Source organism: Peromyscus maniculatus, chromosome 10 (genome assembly GCF_049852395.1).
Source record: "Peromyscus maniculatus bairdii isolate BWxNUB_F1_BW_parent chromosome 10, HU_Pman_BW_mat_3.1, whole genome shotgun sequence".
Classification (NCBI taxonomy): domain Eukaryota; kingdom Metazoa; phylum Chordata; class Mammalia; order Rodentia; family Cricetidae; genus Peromyscus; species Peromyscus maniculatus.
Genome location: NC_134861.1, coordinates 50,348,559 through 50,374,263, shown reverse-complemented (window position 1 = coordinate 50,374,263; position 25,705 = coordinate 50,348,559). Strand labels below are relative to the sequence as shown.

At 39.3% G+C, this 25,705-nt stretch overlaps 1 protein-coding gene and 1 pseudogene across 6 annotated transcripts in view; one reads left to right on the top strand and one right to left on the bottom strand.

Annotated features, from left to right (window-relative positions):
• The window catches only part of Stim2 (stromal interaction molecule 2), a 133,525-nt gene that overhangs the window by 48,790 nt on the left and 59,030 nt on the right, over positions 1 to 25,705 (bottom strand). For all 6 annotated transcript variants that reach the window (XM_076546311.1, XM_076546312.1, XM_076546309.1 and 3 more), the window contains exon 3: positions 1,243 to 1,357. In XM_076546311.1, coding sequence (XP_076402426.1) covers positions 1,243 to 1,357 — 115 coding nt within the window. The remainder of the gene's footprint in view (positions 1 to 1,242; positions 1,358 to 25,705) is intronic.
• Positions 9,926 to 11,551, top strand: LOC102907609 (histone-binding protein RBBP4 pseudogene; annotated as a pseudogene).

The window sequence follows — 25,705 nt, the reverse complement described above, 5'->3', positions numbered from 1 at the left end:
GGGGCTATTTACCTGGGAAAGGTCTTAAACTACAAAGAAACAAATCAGAAACATTCTCACAGATCATGAAAGATCTACTCAAAGCAAAGTCATTAGATGGGGAACAAGAAGACTTTTGAGGACAGAGTCCCCCTCATGTGGAGATTTACTAATAAACACAATAGACTCTTCTCTCTAAGCCTTACCTCATGGGTAAGGAGCAGGTGTCATGAAGAAGTCACTCTATAACACTTTAGAACACAGTAAGTGCAGGCGAACAACATGATATGAAGGATCACGCATGTTGGAAAACCAAAGAGAAGAAAAGGAAGTAGGCCACAATGGGAAACTAGTCCTTAATAAGGACTTTAAAGGAGATAAGGGAGCCAGCTGAAAAGACATCTGTATCTGCACACTGGAAAACAGAAAGTGGCTAGTTTGGATGGAGCAGGAAATGAAGGCGATGACCAAGAGAAGAGGGAAAGGGGGTAACAGTGACTGAAGCATGGGTTTGGGTGCAGACCTCTGTCTTAGAGTGATCTGTGAAACAACCCATTAAGTGTTAAATGAGTGTTCTAAGTAGTATAACAAAATATTGTGCTTTTCTGGCAGGAACGTGAATTATTCCTGTGTCCAGAGTATCCACACTGTATATGCTACCTGCTCTGTAACAGCGAAAAAGGACCACATCACAGAACTTTTATTTATAATACATTGTTATAATCACTTTACTTTGTTATTTATAATTGCTGTTCATCTCTTAATGTGCCTAACTTATGAATTAAACTTCGTTGAAGAAGTTTATATACAGGAAAAACAGCATGCACAGGATGTTTCTTGTGGAGGTCTTAGAACATTGCCTTAAAGCACAAGGCAGACTACAGCATTATCAGGGCTTACAGAGGACTTCAGAAAAAGCTTAAAATTCCTGGGCTCCTGAAGACTTTAGACATTATTCACAATTAAAAAGAAAACTTCAGTTTTCTCTTTTTTCTAATTTGATAAAACTTTTATAAGAATACCATTTAATAGCTCACACAATGAGCTCAAATAGACATTATGTTATTTAGTCTAGTACAGGATATCAAATTATCTAAAAATAGCCTGTAACTTTAATGGATCTAAGAAAAATTTTAATGTAAATATTCTCACAGAAATATGATCTTATAGTACTTCTTTAAAATTATATGCAATTAGTAGCCTGCCAGTGCCAAGCAGGGCAGCAGCGGACAAGCAAGACTCCAGACCACTGCATAGTCTTACCTTCTGATGTTTTCCATTGTTTCCACAAATCCTCAACAGTTATGTGCTTATCTTCTCTGTGCAGATGACTATGCTTATTCGAAGCATCTTTATATTTCATATCTTCTCTTATAAACTATAAGAGAGAAAACATTAATTTAAACATAAGTAAAATCCTTTAGTCCCAATAAACTAAAACAAAACAAAAAAAAAAGGTATTTTAAAACCAATTTCTCATGACCGTTAAACACATTTTACAAAATGTCTTCCAAACATGAGAACAGAGGTAGTGTAAGCTTTTATTCAAAGTTCATGACTCAATAGATATTAGTTCACATTTATACTGTGCAGAGACTACACATGCACACACACAGACTGTTTCTAAACTTCATGATGGACCTGTAAGGAAAGCACTGGTTTAACTCTGTTTTATAAATGGGAACCAAGGCCAATGGAGGTTAAATAACATGCCCAAGGTTAAAACAATGAACAAGTATTGAGACCAAAGCCCTGGCTATCTTCAAGCATGTGGTTGAGTTACTACTGGCTCAATATTACCTTTGTGACACATAAACAGTGATGAGTTATTTCCAACCACAACTCACACTAATCTCAATCACTTTACCATAGTTCTATGTTTTTCTACCATCTAAGCCATTATTCAAGGAAAGCGGGCTACAATGACACAACTAGTATATTTTATAAACCTATGTATATATCCTTAAAATCATACTTTACAATATTTAAAAAGAAAGCAGCAAAATTAATCTCTGCTAAAAATTAACCAGGACTGTAATATTTCTTTCCCACTGTCCAACAAATAAATAGCAAAGGCTATTATACCTATAAATCATTCACCAACGCTATCCCTGACAATTTTTCAGGTTTTTATCTCCTCAAACTTCCTCTAAATAACCCATTATTCTAATTATATGAAACAAGTCTACGGCCATACCACCCTGAACATGCCCGATCTCATCTAATTATATGAAACAAATAGAATACTTTAAATTATTATCAGTATCACTTTTAATTGTTGCTCAACATTTTTTTACTTTTTTTCCCTTGTTTTGTTATTTTACTTGTATCTGTATTGACTATCCCTTGATTCTGAAAGTAGATCATAGACTGTTTCAGAAATCCAAATACAGAAAAAGTCAAGCCCCTATGGGCTTAAACTCTAGAAGCAAAGTTCTTATTTTTATACATTAATAATAAACATCTCAGACATGACAAAATTTTGGTTTGACTAGAGTAAGGCTATACTAAACTACTTAACAGTTATATAGTATTAAGCACATCATTTACCTTTGCAAGTTTCAATGCTCAGCTTTTAAGATCAACACCACTATTCACAGTGACCTCAACAGACTAGCTGGTGACAGCTTACACTCTTCTACTATAGATATAGAAATGGAGAGTGAGTACTTAGGAGCCTTTGTAGAAGTGATCAGATAACGCTTTCAAAGCATCTGAGCCAAACATGTGGCAAATGTGTTAGCTGTATAGACCCTGCTATCATGACACTGGGAATTAAAAATCTGGCCATATATCAATTAGCTTGAAAAGCAGTGATTTAAAAGATTCACTTTAGATTATTTTTCTTCTGTTGCTATAACTAGTGTCTTGTTTTATAAACTTCTTTTTGTAAAGGTACAGTTAAAGGGGCTTCTCTGGCTAGCCTCATGCCATCCTTCCTAACTGATATCTTTAGAATCTAGTATAATATTTGGGGGAGATGGGATCACTACACCTAAGATGCTTAGAAACTGCCCATCTTGGAAGAGGTCCAAGAGCTGAAGAGAATCTCGAGCTGAACACCATGATGATAGACTGAGCAAAGAGGAAGTCAGTCTTGGAAAGAGTCCAGTCAGCTGGAACAAAGAGCAACTGTTCCGTTTACGGGATACACATCAAAAAGAATGTCTTCTCTTCACTGGGTGAGCACTAATAACTGAAAAGGACGGTTCTATGGTTTCAGAAATAAGCTAATTTCCATATAGATGAGATGTGATACTTAGTTCATATTTGAGAAACTACAGAATGAGTTTATGGCTATATATTAAACACGTGCTTAACAAATCAAAGGGAGATGGGGGTGGTAGAACACTGGTGATACAGAGGGGAAGGAGAAAACAACTGACAGGAAGTTTTTTTTTTTTTGTTTTTTTTTTTTTTGGTTTTTACGAGACAGGGTTTCTCTGTGTAGCTTTGCGCCTTTCCTGGAGCTCACTTGGTAGCCCAGGCTGGCCTCGAACTCACAGAGATCCGCCTGGCTCTGCCTCCCGAGTGCTGGGACTAAAGGCGTGCGCCACCACCGCCCGGCCGGAAGTTTTAAGTGTAAAGAGGGACAAAGGGGAAGGCAGGAGAGGGACAGGGAGAATAATAACAGCACTAAGAATGTTCGAAGTCATATGGAAACCTACTATTTCACAAGCTTCCTATGTGTTTTTTTCACCCCTATATTTGGCTCCATGTCTTTTATTTAATAAGACCATTTAGAAACTTATCTACAAGCATTTAACTGCAGTTCCCCTACAGGATATAACGCTCTTCCAAAAAGCCATATGTTGCCAAATAACCTTAGTTTCAAGTATAGGATACCTCCCCTAGAGTTGTTTGGGGTGTCCCAGAAACTCCCAAAACAATAAAATAATCATTTTTAAGAAAGCTAAGTAGGCTGAGTGGTGGTGGCTCACGCCTTTAATCCCAGTATTTGAGAGGCAGAGGAAAGCAGATCTCTGAGTTTGAAGTTAGCCTGGTCTACAGAGACAATTCCAGGACATTCAGAGCTACACAGAGAAACCCTGTCTCAAAACAAAAAGCTAAGTAAAAACAAAATATATGGAATTGTACTTTTCCTAGAATTATCAAAAAATACTTTTGCTTAAAAAAAATAATGATCCACTGTGCAGCAGAGCGATGCCTGGGTAGTTTGTGCGGCTACCTGGAGCCATGGTGTCGGCTGGGCCTGGGCTGTGGCCGGGGACCATGTCTGGGTCCATGACCCTACCTCAGCCAGGATCTGTGCAGATGTCCATGGCCCATGGTGCCACCAAAGGCCACAAGGATGCCTAGGTTCTGAGTTGCCACCTGTGACTATGTTGGAGTCCAAGGGACAAGCAGCTGCTAGGGCCATGTCACTCTGTTGTCTGGGGCTATGGTGTCTTCTGGGCTAAGCTGCTGCTGAGGGCCATGTCAGGGTCTCTGGCCCTACAACAGCCAACATCTCCATTGACGTCCGTGGCTCCTGTTACCACTGAAGGCTGGACATATGCCCAGGTCCCAGGTCCCAGGTCCTCAGACACCTGAGGCCATGTTGGTGTCCAAGGGTCAAACTGCCGCCAGAGTCATACAGATTGGGGTAGCCTGCACTGCCACCCAGGGCCATGGTAACATCTGGGCTCTGGCCAGAGGCTATGTCTGAGATTCATGGCCCTACCGCAGCCAGAATCTATGTTGATGTTCATGGCTCCTGTTACCATCAAGTGCTTGCTGTGCAACTAACCCACCCTGCAGTCCCCACTCCCCTGCCCTGGGTCGGGTCCATCACCTGGGGTTATACTGGAGCCCAGGGACCACACTGCTGCTGGGCCCATGCCAATCTGAGATGCCTAAGCTGCCACCCAGGGCAATAGTAACAGCTAAGCCCAAACTGCTGCTGATGGCCATGTCTGGGTCCATGGTCCCGCTGCAGCTGGGGTTCTGTGTTGATGTCCACTGCCCATGTTACCACAGGGGTCAATGCAAACCATGTTTTGAACCATGTGTTGAAGTACAAGAGCCATGCTGAGTTGCCCCACCCTTCACTGGCCTGAGGAAAGCCACCCCCTCTCACTGGAGAGCTGACCCACCCCTCACCCTGGGATAGTGACCCCCATGACCCTGACACTAGAGAGTTCCCCCTCCACTTGGGAAAGATGGCCCCACCCCTCACCTGAAGGGGGAGTGGTCCCAGAAACCTGGATTGACCAACTCAGCGACCACACATCCAGGGCTTTGAGCTGGCACTTCCCAACATCTACCCCGTCTATGACCTGCTGGAGCACATGAAAAGACTGGTCTTGCAGAACCATAGCCGCAGGTTCTCCATGACTCAGAGCAAAAGCAGAATATCCAAAAGGAGTTTCAGTGAGGGTCCAATATTGATAGTGTACCAAAGCCAGAGGCCTTGAACCTGACCAACAACTCATTACATAATGAACACTTGCAAGCAAAGCTGTGTGGACAAAAGGGTATATAGACTGTATGATAAACAGCAGCTGCCAATGCCACTAAAGACCAATAAAGAGGAGACAGAGAGGCGGGAAAGACAGAGCAGTAAAGTGGTTTCTTTTTTGTTTTGTTTTTATTTCTTTAATTAATAGTCTTACTTTGCCGGGCGGTGGTGGCGCACGCCTTTAGTCCCAGCACTCGGGAGGCAGAGCCAGGCGGATCTCTGTGAGTTCGAGGCCAGCCTGGGCTACCAAGTGAGCTCCAGAAAAGGCGCAAAGCTACGCAGAGAAACCCTGTCTCGAAAAAACAACAACAAAAAAAAAATAGTCTTACTTATATTTTTATTTATTTCTTATTTTATTTTTATTATTTCTTTTTAAGTTTTCCTTTGGGAAGGGGACACTACAAGGGTGAAGGGTGGGTATGGAGGGACTGGGAAATGAGTGGGATTGGGGTGCATGGTGTGAAATTTCCAAAGAATCAATTTAAAAAAGGTTTAAAAAAAAAAAGATCACATGATAATGAAGCTTGTAACACATAACTTGGAAGGCACATTCTACACCTTACAGATTTTTGTCATCCTTATCAGAGAACATGAGTAGAAAACACAGAAAGACTCATTTTCTGTAGAAACAAAGTCTGAAAATGTTTAAGTGAACTAAACATGCATATGAAAGTCCACCTGGCCCCATCAAACTCCTTCTCTATCCTACAGAACACACAATTCTGCCTGCTCAGAATTCTCTAAAGCTTTATAGAAAACTACTGATTTGGTGAATAAAGAAGGCCAACTAGAGAAATTTTGAAAACTCATAAATAAACAAAAACACATAAGCAAAAGACAACTATCTTTTAACTTACAGAAATCCGTGAGTCAAGAAATCTGAAAGCAGAATCTAAATTCAGTTAAGTAAACAGCATCCGTGGTAGAGATACCAATCCCACAAACCTACTCCAAGAAATCATAAGCTGACAACACTAATCAAGGAGTGCTCTGTGAATGGCTGGTTATTTAATATGCTTTTCAGAGAGATTCCCACACAAGATTCTAAGTAAACTCTTTCGGTACCACTAACAATGAAATAGATCGCTTTACATATCTAACTGCGGGAAGTCATATCATAAACTAATTACAGTTTTTGCACTATAATATACATCTGGTATCTGTACTGGGCTTTTTTTGACTCTGCCGTAATAAAATCTAACATAAATATAATTAAAACTATTATTTGGCTGCTCTACTTAGTTGCAGCCCTTTCCCCAGGAACTACTCAATTCACAAAGATCCATACACACACTCAGTCACTCCTCTCACTCTGTCACCCACTTCCACAGCTACTTGACGGGAGGACAGCTCACCAAAAAAGAAAAAACAGTAACTATACAAGAATGGCAGAATTGTTTTCTCACAAAAAACTACAATTAAAATCATGAAAACCCATGCTTCCTGGCCATGACTCCGGGTCTTCAAGGAGGTAACTACTGTGGTTCTGAAAGTACCGTACTACAGCAGTCACAATGGACCGAGTGCTAATTCGAACAGATGAAGCCCATAAACATGCAAGACCAAATAATGACAACAGCAGAGGAAACCACAGAGAGGAAGAGAGGACAACAGCACAAGCTGCCCTGGGCTCAACGACTTCCTACTTTCAGTTCCTGGACTGCACAGGTTTTATTCTTACTTCCATTATACAAACCTGGACCCTCTTGAAGCCTCAACAACCTAGAGACATGACTTATCATGACAGTTACGCACTCAGACTCTGGAATCTGATATATGTTCAAAATCTGACTCTACCACTGTCAAGACATCTGCAGGCTACTGAACTTCTCTTTAGTCTCCCATTGCTATTCCAAGCAAGGAGGGAAATAAAACTGCCTCCCACATATGGTTATAAAGGTAAATTTAAAATGTATACACAGTGTGCACAGAACAGTATTTTGCAAACACAAGTAAATAAATCAGTATTAGTGAAGTATGAATAAATGCTGGGCATGGTATTTCATAACCACTGTACTCAGAAGGCTAAAAGAGAATCATGACTTTGAGTCCAGCCTGGGCTACAACCAAAACCCTGTATCAAGAAAAAGCGTGAATAAATGAATTTCATCTTGACTGTATAGGTAACTTCTGAGGGACTACTAGATGTTTATAAAACCTTGACTCCTAATATTACAGAATACCGCTTCAGATATTCTAAACCAAAATATGTAAAACTTAAATATGGAAGAAAACTACAGCTTTTTCACTGACGGTGGAAGCAGAGAGAATTTTACAAGCACACTTGTCATGAAAATCACCAATGTTCAAGGTCTGATAAGTGAGTTACTTAAAGCAGATAGGCTCCTCAGAAACAACTGCAGGGTCTTCCTGTCTTGAAAGCAATATGAAAAGAGCTTAGTACAGGATCTCAGCAGAAAGATGTACAGCAAAAACATTACTACTACCATGCCCACTTTATTTTATATTTATTAATTTGTGTGTACACTCATGCACATGGCACAGTGTGAACATAGAGCTTCAGAGGAAAACTCGAAGGAGTTTCTCCTTCCACCACGTGAGCTCCAGGATCAAACTCAAGTCATCAAGCTTGGTGGCAAGTGCCTTTACCTGCTGAGTCATCTTGTCATCCACATTCTCACTTTTCGAGATGAAACACAAGCACTTGCCACCAAGCCTGATAACCTGATTTCAATCCCCCAGAAACTGCAAGGAAGAGGAGAGATCCGAACTCTCTAAGTTGTCCCATGACTGTCACAGGTGTGTTGACACAATTAGTCAATCAATATGTATAATTTAAAAATACAAAAGAACACAAATTGGAGTATGTTTTCACAAAACTAGTAACAAAAGATAAAATTATTTAAAAATCTGAAAAAAAAATACTTTCAGTCCTAAGTTCAGATGTTTAAACACAATGCTAACAAAAACTTGAAAATCATTTGCGCAGCTTATACTGTAACACAAGCATAACTTTACTCCACCTACTACAAACTAACTCACTGTTCCTGTGGTACCAATTCAGAACATTTATTCCTATGCCCTGAGCTACCCAAATTCAAAATCCGTTAGCCAAGCCACAGCTTACCTGCAATAAATGCACCAGAATGACTTCTTCAAATTCTATTTTCAGAGGCACTCAGACCCAAGAGGCCTCATAATTACTATCAACACTAGTAAAGTTAGGTCAGACCTTAACCATTACTTATAATAATGATTCCATTGGCCAGTCAATAGACAAATGATAGATGATTCAAGTGACTAATTTACAAAGAAACTTGAGAAATACAATGTTTTTGAGTTGGAATCTATCAGTATATGATCTGTATCAATGACTCCTCCCCAATATTATAATTACAATCCAAAATATCTAACAAAATTGACTATAATTCCATTAATCTGTCCATTAACTTAAAGATGATACTATAATGACATTAGAAAAAAACACCAAATTAATAGTCCAAATATATAGACAGAAGACTGATCAAATCTGTGTTTTTATTTCAAAAAGACAAAAAACAAAAAGATAGAGCAACAGAGGCAGAGAGATTTTAAAAGAGAACCTGTAACAGTGACTTGACTCAGATTTTTCTACTTTATAATAAGTTCATTAGTATTAAGTGAATTTCTGAAATATATTAATACAGTGGGTTGATTAGCCAAAGAGTACCTGTGGCATGTTGGAAAATTGTTAGTATTTTCACATACTAACAGGTCGGTCCCATTTTTCTCAAGTTTTGCTTTCTTTAGTTTCACTAATTATATATGATTTAAATTGTGTACTGACTGGTCTGAGTACTGTGACGAAGGCTCACCATGATGTTCCTCTTCTATCCAGGCTGTGAATATTTCTAGCTGTACAGAGTATCCATGCTGTATACAGTACTTACCCATTAGTTACTTAGAAGCTATCTCAGTAATCAAGTCTACTCTTTGGTATTACTATAGCACTGATGTGTTCAAGTAAGCCTAATTATACTTGATAATATCCCCAAAGAGAAGACTAGCAATACCAATAAATCACATATGCCAAAAGGAGATACAAAGTATGTCCTTTAGTGAAAAAGTAAGAAAACTCTCACCTTGAGAGGAGAAACTTGTATGACCCTGCTGAAATCTATGATGAGTTATCAGTTCCTTACTCTGTCCATAGGTCTGTATGTTCAGGGAAAATATACTATATAGGATTCAATGCTATCCATTGGGAGGTCTTGAAATATGTCCCCTCCAGCAAAGGGGGTGGGGGCTGCTGCTGTATGAATGTTACAATAAGTAGATAGCATTACTACTAGAAATGTACCAAAGTCTTTGGCATTAGGAGCTCATCAAAACCTACCGTTAGGTTTTGGCCCTAAGTTCCAAGATTCTTGAGCTACCATATTACTAACTTGACTGTCTTTTTGCCATCTTAGAATTTATGAGAACTAGAATAGCGCCCGTAGCTCCCCGCCCCCCCCCCCAACCCCTCCCGGCTTTTCTGCCACCATGGCTAACAAGGAAGCTGCCTTTGACCACACAGTAGAAGAACGTGTGATCTTCTATGCAATGAAGAACACCCCTTTTCTTTATGATTTGGTGATGACCCATGCCCTGGAGTGGCCCAGTTTAACTGCCCAGTGGCTTCCAGATGTAACCAGGCCTGAAGGGAAAGATTTCAGCACTCATCGGCTTGTCCTGGGAACACACACATCTGATGAACAAAACCACCTGGTGATAGCCAGTGTCCAGCTCCCTAATGATGAAGCCCTAATGATGATGCCCTAATGATGATGCTCAGTTTGATACATCACACTATGACAGTGAAAAAGGAGAATTTGGAGGTTTTGGCTCTGTCAGTGGGAAAATTGAAATAGAAATCAAGATCAGCCTTGAAGGAGAAGTAAACACGGCTCGGTACATGCCCCAGAACCCTTGCATCACTGCAACAAAGACTCCATCCAGTGATGTGCTTGCTTTTGACTACACAAAGCATCCTTCTAAACCAGACCCTTCTGGAGAGTGCAACCCAGATTTGCGTCTCCGTGAACATCAGAAGGAAGGTTATGGTCTTTCTTGGAATCCAAATCTCAGTGGGCACTTAAGTAGTGCTTCAGATGACCATACCATCTGCCTATGGGACATCAGTGCAGTTCCAAAGTGGTAGATGCAAAGACCATCTTTACAGGGCATACAGCAGTAGTAGAGGACGTTTCCTGGCATCTGCTTCATGAGTCTCTGTTTGGGTCAGTTGCTGATGATCAGAAACTTATGATTTGGGATACTTGTTCAAACAATACTTCCAAGCCAAGCCACTCAGTCAATGCTCACACTGCTGAAGTGAACTGTCTGTTTTTCAATCCTTATAGTAAGTTCATTCTTGCCACAGGATCAGCTGACATGACTAGTTGCCTTGTGGGATCTGAGAAATCTGAAACTCAAGCTGCATTCCTTTGAATCACATAAGGATGAAATATTCCAAGTTCAGTGGTCACCTCACAATGAGACTATTTTGGCTTCTAGTGGTACTGATCATAGGCTAAATGTCTGGGATTTAAGTAACATTGGAGAAGAACAACCCCCAGAAAATGCAGAAGATGGCCCATCACAGTTGTTGTTTATTCATGGTGGTCACACTGCCAAGATATCTGATTTCTCCTGGAATCCCAAAGAACCTTGGGTGATTCGTTCTGTATCAGAAGACAGTATCATGCAAGTGTGGCAGATGGCAGAGAACATTTATAATGATGAAGAGCCTGAAGGAAGTGTGGATCCAGAAGGACAAGGATCCTAGACATGTCTGCACTTGTAGTTTAGCCTCCCCTTGTTGTCCTCGGAACCCTGAGAAGAACCACTGAACACTGGTTTGAGACAGACTTTGTTCAGCTATCCAGCTACAATAGGTGCCACCAACAATACTACTAGCCCAAACCATGGGGGTTTTCTAATCTTAACTGGGGACTTAATTCAACAAAGTCACAGACTTATATTTAAATTTTTCTTCAGGAATTTTCTAGTAACAAACCAGGTCTAAAGCAGCTTCAGAAATGGGGCATATTACATGTGATTATTTTTCTTCTTAAGCTATATCCGCAAGTTTTTCAGATTCTCAAGTAAGAGGCCAAAGTGGATAAGGAGTAGAGTCAAGTGAGGTAGGTGTCTGAGCCATGAGTATAACTATTGCAAGATGTCATTTTTATTCAGGAATTAGGGGAGGGTCAAGTCATAGAGTTTAAAGTCCTCACACCTGGCTTTGCATGATGCACACTTTCCTATGTAAACCAGAGTCTTGGTTTCTTTAGTTAAGACAACACGTTCCTCCTCCCCCTTATATTTTTGCTCATTAGTGTATGTTTTGAGCAGTTTCCATATTATTCTTTTCCTTTCTGTAAAATGGTTGTGTGTGTGTGTGTGTGTGTGTGTGTGTGTGTGTTTTAAAAAACTTGGGACCACCAAATTGTAAGGTGTATGTTTTTAACTGACAGTCATACCACTGGTGAACTGTCAAGTTGAGAAAGAGTGAATTGCTGGTTTGTCTTTGTTTTTAAAATTAAATTGATCCTTGATAAGAGTTGCATTTTTAGGGGTTAGTCCTTGACCACCATAGTTTGATGCCATCTCCATTTTGGCTGACCTGTCTCAGCATCGGGCCTGTTATTCTCCATGACTAACTGTGTAAGTGTGGAATAAATAGTGTAACTGTATAATGGAATCAATTGCTTTTCTATGATGCCCCCAAAAATAGAATTTATGCAAACTAATACTTATGTAAACATATAAGTCAATATCCAATTAGCACAGCATCAATAATACACCAAATTATTAAGAATTAACCTGTGAATATTTAAGGAGAAATTACGTATTTAGACCTCCATGTTTTACTTGCTAAAATTGGTAAGTCAGAATGTTCATTTCCAGTATAGATGAAGTTAGAGACTAGATTTAGCATCCTCCTACACAGAGCAACTAAAATACCAGGCAAACTATATGGACACCAATTTTTAAGACATTGAACACAAAGCAGAAAAGGATAGTGATCCTGGAGAAACCAGAATCAATCATTTTGGTAGCTCAGGGAATGGGGTAAATTGTCCTAAATTTACAGAAACAATTTCTAGAACATGTTACATACAGGAAGAATGAAGCTAAAAGAATAAAGCCATTGCTCTCAAGTAAAGATATACAATAGGATTCTGGGGAGACTAAAGGATTCAAGAGACTATGGGACTGTGTTTTAAGAGTGAGCAGAAACATCTAGAAAGGATTCTTTGTGCCTTGAACTGACTTCCACACACACATGTGAGGAATCTCCTCAAGCCAAGGAAAAAGTTAATCTAAAACATTAGAGAAAGCAATGTTCTCTAATGCTCACACAAGGAGGGCACAGTGCCCATTTCAATCAGAGTGAAAAAAAAACCTCCTAATACAGAACTAACCAGAGAGAACACTATGGTTGGCTTTACTTTATTACTGAAGAATATTAACCCTGAAATGAACTCTATAATGATTCTACCTAAACTGGTCTACGTATGAGTGCCTCCCCCCTCATACCCACCAATTAAACTTTCTCCAAGTAACTTTGCCCAAAAAGAAAGCTTGGGATCATTTATAAATCACAATATCCTGCACCCAAGATGGCGTTTAAAACATGCGGCACTCGGGCAGATCTCTGTGAGTTCAAGGCAGCCTGGTCTACAGAGCTAGTTCCAGAACAGCCAGCACTACAAACAGAGTCATTCTGTCTCCTAAAAAGAAAAAGAAAAAAAAAAAAAATAACACCATGAGGCACTTAGTCCAGTTACTGGACAGAAGCCAAAACTCAAAGATCAATCATTCAAGACCAATTAGAAAGTGAAATAGGTGAGAATTACATTTTGTTTTGTTTTTTAATGCAATAAAGATTACAGGGGCTGGAGAGGTGACTCGGAGGCTAAGTACACATACGGTTCTTCCATAAGTTCTGTGGCTCTTCCAGAGAATCTGAGTTCAGCTCCATACCCACAATGGGCGGGTCACAACCTCCTGTACCTTCAGCTCCCGAGATTCTGATGCCCTCTTCTGGCCTCTACAAAGGTACCTGCACTCATGTACACATACCCCACACATATGCACATAATTTAAAATAAATGTTTTATAGCCATCGTCTACATATTCAATAAGCTAAGATACATAGTAGGCATGTTAAATAGAGGCATATACAGTTAAAGTTTTAAAAACAAAACAAAACCCAAATCATTATTTTTGACACAAAATACTGGATGAAAAACAGAGATTTATGGCTAAGTATGGCAAACGAAAGCATAGCAAAGCTGCAGAGTATCTTAAATGAACAGTTATCAGAAAACTACACTAGTCTATGTTCTGTGTCTGCTAAAGCCAGACACAAACAGAAAGTCTTAAAGGAAACCAGAGATGGGAGAGGCATACTTCTCAGAGGAAGGAGATAAAGACAGCAAGTGTTTCATCAGATGAAATATAATGCAGAAAACACATGAGCAGCACAAATAAATATGAAATAAAAAAACTGCCAATCTAGAACTCTCATCAAAAAAAACAGCCACTGTCAAAATAAAAATGCAATAGAACTTAAGAAATCAAACACTAACAGAATTCAGCATCAGGAGTCCTGGACTACAAGAATGTTAAGAATGTTTTGTTTTTAACCCAACTATAGGCAGATGAAGAGGGCCATAGATAGAATTCTCCATCTTCCAAAAGGATTAAAAAATATGGGTAAGTTAACTATGTAGGAAAATACATGTAATTTATCCTAAATCAATGATATTTTAACAAAGCTGTTGAGAAAAGGATGTGATTTATCCATTTTGTACAAAACCACATACTCATACATCAGTGGGAATACAACTGGAAGAAGGCAGCTTTAGTAACAGGAATCAAAAGTGTTAATTCATTATTGCCCTTTATCAAGCTCTTCAACTCCTCAGAACTCCTCATACAGCAATACTCACACAACTATGTAACATGCCGCCACTGGAACATTACAAGAGTAAAAAGCTTGTGACTATGCCAGCTGCTCCCCAAAAAGACTCGTTAGACAAATCAATGCAAACTTAAAAATAATACATAGCTCTTTACCCTTAATTTTAAAAAAGCAGAACTTGTCAACAGTTAATAAGTAATAAAATTACATAAATTTAATGACTAATTACTTGAGGATATTTTTAATTCGGGGTCTAGATAGTTGTCATAGACTAAATGTATTTTTAAAACAGAATAACAGTTATCAGAGCCCATGATACACATTTTCATACGGAGAGAGGTATTACCTGGACCCACTAGAAACTTCTTGAAAACCCCAAGACCACCACAGAACTGAATCAGGCACTGCCCAGGGTCTTTGAGGAACGGGCAAGAGCCTCCATTCAATGAACAGCTTTTTTTAGTCTATTTTCTACTACTGTATCCAAATGTCCAAGAACAGCAATTTGAAAATTTTTTGATGATGATAAAGATAAATAGACTTTCTCATATTTCTAGACAGTACTTAGTCTAATCTCAATCTGATGAGGGCCTTTTCATCCTCATGTGGCTTAGCAAGGGCCCACCCATGTCCTTTTGTTCGCCCACATTAAAACATGCAGGAGAGTAGAGTCCTTGTGAATTAATACTGATTATGCCTGGCCTCCCAAAACTTCCAGGGCAGGTTAGATTTCTGGCACATAAAATTGGGGAGAGGCTAAGGAGATGGCTCAGTAGATAAAACGCTTGCTATGTAAATGTAAGGACCTAAGTTAGAATTCCCAGCACTCGCCTAAAGTCATGCACTCCAACAGGCATTTGTAATCCAGTACCAAGGGCTAAGCAAAGAGATGGGGTCAGGGGGTAGGGAAACAGTGCATTTCAGGGTGCTCATTAGTTAGCCCGTCCAGCTGAAACTGAGCTACACCAAGTAACAACGGCAAAAGGCTAGGTGGATTCAAAACAAAACCCAAGAGAAACAATACACATGTCCTCCTAGAGAGATTTTGTTGTACTCAAAGAGGAAGAAAGGAGCAAAGAGCAAAAGGGACTATTTGATTCAACAATGTTTTTATTCAGTATGTTTACACAGAAGGAAGGTTACAATAAGGCAGACGGGAAGGTTTCAGGAGAAAATGGGAAACACAGCTATTGGAGGAGAAGAGATGTTCTAAGAGCTGTCCTAGAATAGGGAGAGAGGGGATAAGCACACGAGGAATGGCGCTGCTTTGCAAAAACGTGCACAGAACGCACAATACATAGAAAGAAGACAGTTTGTAGACACAAATGTCATTTGTGTCTTCTTAATGGCTACAGGGCCTCTGGTAACGAGACAATCCTAACATCGCTGGTCAGGATCAGATCACCAGCAGGTTTTAAACACATCACAAAATAAGGGAATAAGATCTAGATGCAGAGGTAGAGAAAAGTTACCATCCAAAATGATGCGCAAGCAATTATATAACACAAAATTTTATCTCTGTTGTCTTCTAGTAAAATACTGTGAGGATTGAAATGAATATCTAGTTCAGGCAATAAATACACAGGTCTGCAGATTTTTCAAACTGTATAACTAAAATCTATACCATTACACTGTGCACAGATACAAACGTGTGTCTATCCTTCAAAATTCAGAAATTACTGAACTAAAATCCCTGTATTAAGTTGTATATAAAATATGCATCAAAAACGTAGGGAATATTGGGGGACACAGAGGAAGGTAGTGATATGTGATCAAATTACTGTTAAGTATGAAATTTTCAAAGAATACTTTTTTTTAAAGGGACCTAAGTCATCAAGATTTGAAGAAACTTGGAGCCGGTAAGACAGCTCTGTGAGGAAAGGCATTTGTCACCAATCCCATGGAATAGAGTTCAATCCCTGAAACCCACACGGTGGAAGGAAAGAACTGACTATCTCGAATTGTCTTCTGACTTCCACACATGTGCAGTAGTGTGTGTACTTGCTCTCGCTCTCTCGCTCGCGCTCTCTCTCTCTCTCTCTCTCTCTCTCTCTCTCTCTCTCTCTCTCTCTCACACACACACACACACACACACACACACACACACACACACACAAGATAAACGTTAAGAAATTAGGAGCCTTTTCTCACAAAGACAGACGTTGAGACCTCCTATGCACTCCCACTGCAGGCCTTGCCTTTCTTTGGGTGCCAATATCACTCCTGCCAACTTGGTGAATGTTCCTAAGACATGCCAGACATTCTGCAAGAAATGTGGCAAGCACCAGCCCCACAAAGTGACACAGTAAAGGAAGGGCAATGGTTCTTTGTATGCCCAGGGAAAGCAGTGTTATGACAGGAAACAGTGGCTATGGTAGGCAAGACTAAGCCTATTTTCCACAAAAAGGCCAAAACTACAAAGAAGACTGTGCTGAGACTTGAGTGTGTTGAGCCTAACTGCAGATCTAAGAGGGTGCTGGCTAGTAAGAGATGTAGCTAGAATTTCCCTGCCTGGCCCACAGTCAGGACAAATCTCTGTCACCCGACAGTCCCAGAGCCACTCAGACCCAACCAAGTAAACACAGAGACTTATATTGTTTAAACTGTTTGGCTCAGGCTTCTAGCTATCTAGTTCTTACATCTTAAATTAGTCTATTTCTATAAATCTATACCTTGCCATGTGGCTCGTGGCTTACCGGTGTCTTCACATGCTTCTTGTCATGGCTGCGGCTGGCAGTGTCTCCTTCCACCTTCCTGTTTTCTCAATTCTCCTTTCTGTTAGTTCCGCCTATACTTCCTGCCTGGCCACTGGCCAATCAGTGTTTTATTTATTGACCAATCAGAGCCACAGATTTGACATACAGACCATCCCACAGCAAAGAGATGCGAGCAGTTTGAACTGGGAAGTGGTAAAAAGAGAAAGGGCCAAGTGGTCCAGTGTAGTACAATATTTTAAGGTGAGTTACTTTTGTTTATGTTGCATTTGTTTAACTCTGTGAAGCTGTGTTACTTTGTCTGTCTAAAACACCTGATGGTCTAATAAAGAACTGGCCAATAGCAAGGCAGGAAAAAGGATAGGTGGGGCTGGCAGGCAGGGAGTATAAATAGAAGGAGAAACCTGGGAGGAGAAAGCTAAGAACTAGCAAGCAGAGGAGAACAACTCCAGGGGACAGCCACCCAGCTACACAGCAAGACACGGAGTAAGAGTAAGATTTACAGAAGTTAGAAAAAAAGAAAAGCCCAGAGGTAAAAGGTAAATGGGATAATTTAGGTGAAGAAAAGTTGGCAAGAAACTAAGCCAAGCTAAGGGCGGGCATTCATAATTAAGAATAAGCCTCCGTGGTGTGATTTATTTGGGAGCTGAATGGCGCCCCCCCTCACCCGCACAAAAGACCCAAGACCAAATAACAACAATTATCCAGTTCTAAGCTGATTTTGTTATAAAGACAATAAAATCATGAGCTTTTACTCACCTCAAAAAAAAAAAAAAAAAGTTTATCTACTAAAAAGATACTTCCTTCTCTTGGATGCTTAAGAAAATTAATCTTTAAGCCGGGCGGTGGTGGCGCACGCCTTTAATCCCAGCACTCGGGAGGCAGAGCCAGGCGGATCTCTGTGAGTTCGAGGCCAGCCTGGGCTACCAAGTGAGTTCCAGGAAAGGCGCAAAGCTACACAGAGAAACCCTGTCTCGGAAAAAAAAAAAAAAAAAAAAAAAAAAAAAAAATTAATCTTTAAAAGACCTCATTACTTTGCAACACAGTGCAATTGTTAGGTGTGGTTTTTGGAGGGTGGACTTTAAACAGATCTACCAGTGAGATTCAGGGAAGTAACTATAGACTAGTTCCTCAAACATGAAAATTATTTATCAATAATACTTAGGAAATGGCGGTTCTTTAGGCAGTATGTTATACCCTAAAGAGATCAATTTTCGTCAATCATCACATGTAACTATGTAACTAACATGGGCCAGATAAAAGCGAAAGAGAATACATGATGAAGGGAATTAAACTGGAAATCAGATCAAGCTAAATTAAAAACATAAAAATACCAGTAATACAGTTCAAAACAAAGGACCACTCCAAACTCTGAGTTGGAAGAATAGTGATGGAAAATAATAGAGAAAAAGAAGGATTTATACTGAGATTCTACCTGTACTAAATCTGAAAACTAACATTAATCTTACAAGCTTCAAGCTAAGCAAAAGCTACAACTGAGCTACATCCCCAGCCCTAAGATGACTGTGCTTTTAACAAGCAAAATAAAAATCACATGTAAAATGCCTCTGTGAGCTTGTATTTATTAGGGTTACTATTGTGATGAAACGCCATGACCAAAGAAATCTGAGGAGGAAGCGGTTTATTCATTGTATGCTTCCACATCACAGTTCATCATCAAAAGCAGTGAGGACAGGAACCTAGAAGCAGGAGCTGATACAGAAGCCATGGAGCAGTGCTGCTTACTGACTTGCTCCCCATGGATTGTGCAGCCTGCTTTCTTAAAGAACACAAGACCACCAGCTCAGAGGTGACCCCACAGACAATGGACTGGATACCCCTATATCAATCACTAATTGAGAAAATGCCCAACAGGCTTGTATACAGCCAGATCTTAAGGGGGCATTTTTAAATTGAGGTTCCCTCCTCTCCAATGGCTTTAGCTTGTGTCAAGTTGACATAAAACTAGCCAGTACAGGGCTTAGAAATAAAAGATGTATATAAAAAGCTGTCAATAATTCATCTTGGTTAAGGTAAAAAGATGGAGGAAGCTGTATAGTAAATGATCACAACTAGACAAACAGGTAGACTGTACCTAAATATAAAAGACCATGAATGCAAAACTAAAAAGTCTAGACTGTATCTGGTAGACTATGGCAGTGGGTCTCAGAGAATGGCTATTGGAGCAGCAGGAGCAGCATCACCAGGGAAGTTATTAGAACCTCAAATTATTGGATTTCATTCTAGACCTATTGAAAAAGAAACTGAGTGTGGGCCGAGCCATCTGTGCTACAAATTGTGATGCTCATCAAAGTTTTAGACCACTGGACTGTGGAGATTTGACGTAAGTTTTTAAATAGAAGAGAAAATAACAAAGTATAGTACTCTAAAATGTTTTTATCAAGCAGTAAGAGTCAAGATGGATTTGAAAGGAAGACTAGCAATAGTCAAGCCAGCTATAAATGACAGAATAGTAAACTTGGGTAGTTCAGAGAAGTTAGAAGGCAGAGATGAGACTACAACATGAGAGGAAAACTAAGTAAGCTGATAAAGCAAGTGAGAAAAACAGCTAATTTAAAAGAGAACAAGAAACGTTTTCTTTTTTGGTTTTGCAAGACAGGGTTTCTCTGTGTAGCCCTGGCTGTCCTGGAACTCACTCTGTAGACCAGGTTGGCTGGAGAGATAGATCAGTTGTTAAAGGCTAGTCTCACAACCAAAACCATAAGAAACACTTTCTTTCAGATAGTGACTGAGTCAGCATAACACTTTCTAAAAAAGAAAACAATGTGCTTTGCTAGCATCTAAGACAGGAGTTGGAAATACTACTAGATCAAATGTGAAAGGAATATTCTAGAGCGGTGGGTCATGATCACTTGAGAGGGGGGGGGTCAAAGGACCCTTTCACAGGAGTCACAGATCAGATATCTTGCATATCAGATATTACATTACAATTCATAACAGTAGCAAAAGTACAGTCATGAAGGAGTAATGAAAATAATTTTATGGTTGGGGTCACCACATCACGAGGAACTGTATTCAAGGGTCATAGCATTAGAAAGGTTGAGAACCACTCTTTTAGAGAGAAGTTCAAAAAACTAAGATACATAGAAGTGATAATTAAATCCATGGGCCTGCATGAAATTCTAAAAACTAAAAAGGGAATTGCCTAATGACAAACTTCCTACAGAATACATACACTGAAGGTGCAAGAAACTAGAGAAGCAGATGAAAAAACGAAGAGGCAGCATCCTGTTCTCTGCCGTCCTGGTCTCGACAATCTAACACTCCCAACAAACTAAACGATTTCCCTAGGAAAACTCAGCACATCACTCTCCCTCTATCATTGTTTCTATATCCTGATTCACATCACAGAATGTCCTACATGTTAGCCAAGTCTGTGAACACTACAGCCATTAATTTCACGAGGTCCAACACAGGCTCTATACCAAGCTTTGTCTGACACTCCTAAACACACAGATATTATCTCCCCTAAAACATAGGCCATTTCCACGGTTGATTTAAATTTCTAGTATGTAATTTGCCAGAATGTACTTTTTATTATACAGTTATGACAGTATGTGATCAACTAGATGGTAAACTCAGTTATTTATACTCATGTCCATAGTGTTCTATACTTAGCATAGTACTACATTTGAACAGGAACTTCAAAATACTCGGTGTATTATGTTTAACCGAATGATCAAATATCAGGCACATTTACTAAACTCTTATAGGACCAGGGATAAAACAGAAAAGAAAAATGAGAATAAAATAAAAATCAAAACATTAAAAAAAATCACTATATCTTTCTAAATACTATTTAAAAGAAATGTTAGGACATATTTATGAGGTGCATCAAATCACTCTACATACTATGTGTGTGTCCAAATATAAATATACCAAATTAGACCTCAATAAAGATGAGACAATTTTAGAAAGAAAAAAATAAATTTGGGGTCTAAGAAAGTACAAAATTATAAAATCAATGAAAATGTTAATGAGCAGTGTTTTACTCTAGAAAACATTATGCAGCTATATTATTTCTAAAGAATTTTGAAAATGACAACTTTAAGAAGGGAAAAAGCATTTAAACTGAGGTGTGAGAAGCACAAGTACCTGAGTTCAGTCTCCAGAACCCACGTAACAAAAGCCACACATGGTAGCCTGCAATTGTAATCCTGTTGCTGGGAAAGCAGGAGTAAGAGTCTCACTGGTGGTAGCTGGCCAGCCAGCCTAATCTAATTGGTGAGCTCTGGGTCAATGAGAAATATTGTTTCAAAACAAAAACAAAGTAGATGGTTCCTGAGAAATGATATCCAAGGTTGTCCTCTGGCCTCTAAACATATGCTCACACAGCTATATGTGTATCATGCACAGATACACCCACATACACAATTAACTTTCTGTGGAAGTCTTCCATGTTACTAGAGAAAACTGAACCAGATGAAAAGGTTCTGAGTAATCATATAAATTCAAATAGTAAAAAACTTGACTTAATATTCAGACTAATTTATAATAACTTAGGAAGGGAGCAAACACTGAAAAATTAAGTATAACAGAAAGCAGAATTAGGATTAGCTGTATGGTGAATGTAATAAAGTGGCCGTGATACTGTCTTTCACTCTTAAAAGTATATCAGTTTGAACAAAAATCTATATGACTATTCTATAAAAATAATAAAAGACTAGTGTTGGTAATATTACACAAAGACATCATTGCATTTCATTCGTGGAATATGTTTCTGTACACACTCAATTTCAGACATCTTCTATAAAACGAAACAATATGTGAACGTGTGCTAAACTCTCCAGAAATGTATTATGTAAAATAAATGCAGTGCCATGCTGTGGTCCTGAGCATCCTCAGAGGGGGAGGAGAGGAACAGGACCAGCAGTACAGACAGGCTGCAACTGTCACGGCCAGATGCACAGCCCTGATTCACTCCCACGCCTCTGCCCCTGCGAGTCTGTAACACTGTTGAGTGGGAAATTCTTGTTGGAGGAAATTAAAAATTAATGAAATAGGAATGTGAAATTATTTTTTAAATGAAAATGTATATTTAGCATGTGGTTTAAGTTAAACTGAAAGAACCTGAGAGGCAGCAAAAAAGATTTCCTAGTTAAAGCAAGGTTGTGGTCATGCGTAGAAAGAGGCAAATAAAATGAGTTGAATGTTTTACTGTTCTCTAATGCCAGAAAATGATTCTGGAAGTTCTTGATTCTTTTAACAGATCTCAGATCCACTCTTTCTGAGTTTGAATTTACCATTTTAAGCTCATAGTTCCACAAAAACTATATATACATGTTTATGTTCCTACTTAACCAAAAGGGCCAACTTAGTCTACATGTAACTGAACTATTAAATACTAAAGGGGCTTCTCAAATGACCTTTAACAAATGCAGACTCAAGAAAGAGCCTGCTGTAATAAATGAGAACTGTATGTGAGAAGTTAAGATACCATAAACAGAAACAAATGGCAAGGTTACAAAGAATCTTTTCACTCCTACAGTGATTGCTGTGAAGGACACACAGATATACAGTAATAAATGCTCTGGGAGACTCTCTTTTTCAGAATGTTGTTTGAGAATTTCATACACATGTATAATGAGCTTGTCCTAATCCACCAATTCCTTCCCCTCCAACTCTATCCTTCTACATTTTCTACCACTTTCCTCCCAGCTTCATGGAGTCTTTTGTTTGTTTTTCGAGACAGGGTTTCTCTGTATAGTTTTGGTGCCTGTCCTGGATCTCACTCTGTAGACCAGGCTGGCCTCAAACTCACAGAGATCCGCCTGGCTCTGCCTCCCAAAGGCGTGTGCCACCACTGCCCGGCCATGGAATCTTTTTTAAAGCTGAAGTTCAGTAACTGAGTTCTAAATTGGTCACAGTAACACATAAGAGGCTGAGTACCCAACTAAACACTGGAGCAGGATAGGAATTTCACAGTTAAATTAAAATGTCTAGATATAACTATAAAATACTAGAACATTTTATTAAGATCTGAGTCAGTTCTTAATCATCTAGATTATAACCACCTTATTTCAAAATTAACAAAGGATTTTCTCCACAAAATATACACCTATATCTTTTCTACATTAATTGTATGTCCATATTTTCTTAGAGAAAATACAAAGAAAAGTTGAAGGCAGAATTTGACAAAAAGCAAAATCACCAAGCACAAGAGGAAAGCGGGGTCTTTGGTCAGACCTTCACAGCAGTCAGGCCCAAGCACTGCTTAAGATAACAGAAAATGTCACACAAGACAATGGCGTTAACCACTAAGGCAGGAGAGGGAGACCTGAACTGTTTCTCCAGAGCTTCAATAATGAAAAAGTAAGATATGTAAATATCCTTGTCCGCACCAAGTTAGGATACAGTGCTTCTGCTACTATCCATGTCATCGGATGACCCTCAAACTGCATCAGCTATCGTAATCAAAGGACTTGGTACAGCGAATCGTTTAGTTCTACCCCACACTTCTGACTCAGCAAGGCGGGCACTGCTCAACAACTCTTGTGACAAACGAGTGCAGGTTTTCTAGGGAGCACTCTTTGTTCTGGAGTTTCTCCCCACTGTGCCAATTCCCCTTCATCTACTTTTAGAAATTAATGATACACATCGTCACAGAAAAACAACACGGACTATGAGCCAAGAATGAGTTATGTATTCAGGTTGAACTAAAACCCCCATTCTATGACTTATAACTAGTGACCATGCCATATGGCCCAACTTCTCTGATATATCCAAGTCAGAAAATAATAGCATATTCTTTGCTCTTAGTGTTTCTATGAGCATGCCATACTTTAGTATATATAAATTGTTTAGACTATAAAACAAATAGTAAATGTTCAATGCTATTCCTATACAACTTCATAAATATTTCTAGTCCCACAGTAACAAAAATAAATGACCCCAGCGTAACTATCAGTATTTATTAAATAGGCAGGAAAAATTCCCCTTTACCTACTTTCATCACCTTACCTTTGGACCTGCTTTAACTTGTAGAAAAATGCCAGATGATCCCCAGTCAAACAAATTATAGAGTCACCATTCATTACAAAACACGACTCCTCAAGTAAATTTTAATCACACATCATGCCTTAAAAACTTGGATTTCGTGCCTTGAATATACTTCCTTAAAAGAGTCTCAGACTTGCCTGTTCTTATAGAAGTGCAGAGCACACCAGGCAGCATATAGCAATTTATAAACGCAAACACCTCCAAACTGAGACGTTCAAACCTCACAGAGAGGTAGCAGTCTAATACAGTTGAGAGGAAGAAGTTTAATTGTATCTCATTTTTAAGTTTAACACTTATAGTTTATATGCACCTATTTAATATCTAATACACACACATATTATTTAAAGACAGATAATTAAAATTGTATGAGAGTGTATTTGCAGAAGTTTCTCACTATAATGATAGAGTGCAGTAAGAAAATAGTTTGGAGTACGGGTGGGCAGAGCTATTGTCAGCTTCCAGAAAGTTCTTTACTTTCATTGCTATCAGGATCACTGAGTGATTTACCAGTATTATTTCTAAGCTCTCTTAATATTTATATTCAATAAGACATCTTTGTTTTAAGAACAAATGTGAAAAGAAGACTTTTGAGGGAGCTGACATAATTTTACTACTTTACAATGTTTTATATTCCTGTGAAGAAGCTTCCTATTGAACATTTCTAGTCAGCAGAATACAGAAATAAGCTGTGGTAAGCAGCATCTAAGATGGCCCTGATAGTCCAGAAATTTTCCCATTCACTTTCCTGACCACCACCCCAGAGTGTCAGCTAGGCTGTATCTAAGTTCCAGCAAGCAGGCTAAAAGAAAGATAATGAAACATCACTTTTATTTTATTTTATTTTATTTTATTTTATTTTATTTTATTTTATTTTATTTTATTTTATTTTATTTTATTTTATTGAGACAGGGTTTCTCTGTGTAGCTTTGCGCCTTTCCTGGATCTCGCTCTGTAGACCAGGCTGGCCTCGAACTCACAAAGATCCACCAGGCTCTGCCTCCCAAGTGCTGAGATTAAAGGCGTGCGCCACCACCGCCCGGCGAAACATCACTTTAAATACAGAGACTCTGATCTTTGGGCTGGAGAGATGGTTCAGCAGTTCAGAACACTTGCTGTTCTTGCAAAGGAACCTGAGTTCAGTCCCCAGCACCCACATGGCAGCTTATAGCCAACCTTGACTCTAATTCCAGGGTGCCTAGTGCCCTCTTCCTGCCTCCATGGGTAGTGTCCTCCAGACACTTAAGCACATAATACACATACTACATACAAGAAAAACATACACATACATTAAAAAACTAAAAAGCCTGTGGCTTCTGTGTTACTGGTCCTTCTCTTGGGGACCCACCTCTTCTGTTCAGAGCTCTCGCTACACTTGCTCTGGGGGAAGCCAATGTTATTTTGTAAGGTTATCTCTGCCTAACACCAGGTGGATGCACCCCTCACATGCCCTTACCACCCTGACACCTACATCAACCTTCAGATTGTGTAACACTAGCAGATACATCACCAGCAATGTTAAAGAGAACAAGAGCCTGAAAACACACTGTTAGGATTGAATCTGAAATGTCTTGCACGGGTTCAAACGCTCGTTCATGGGCTGGTACTGCTGGGAAG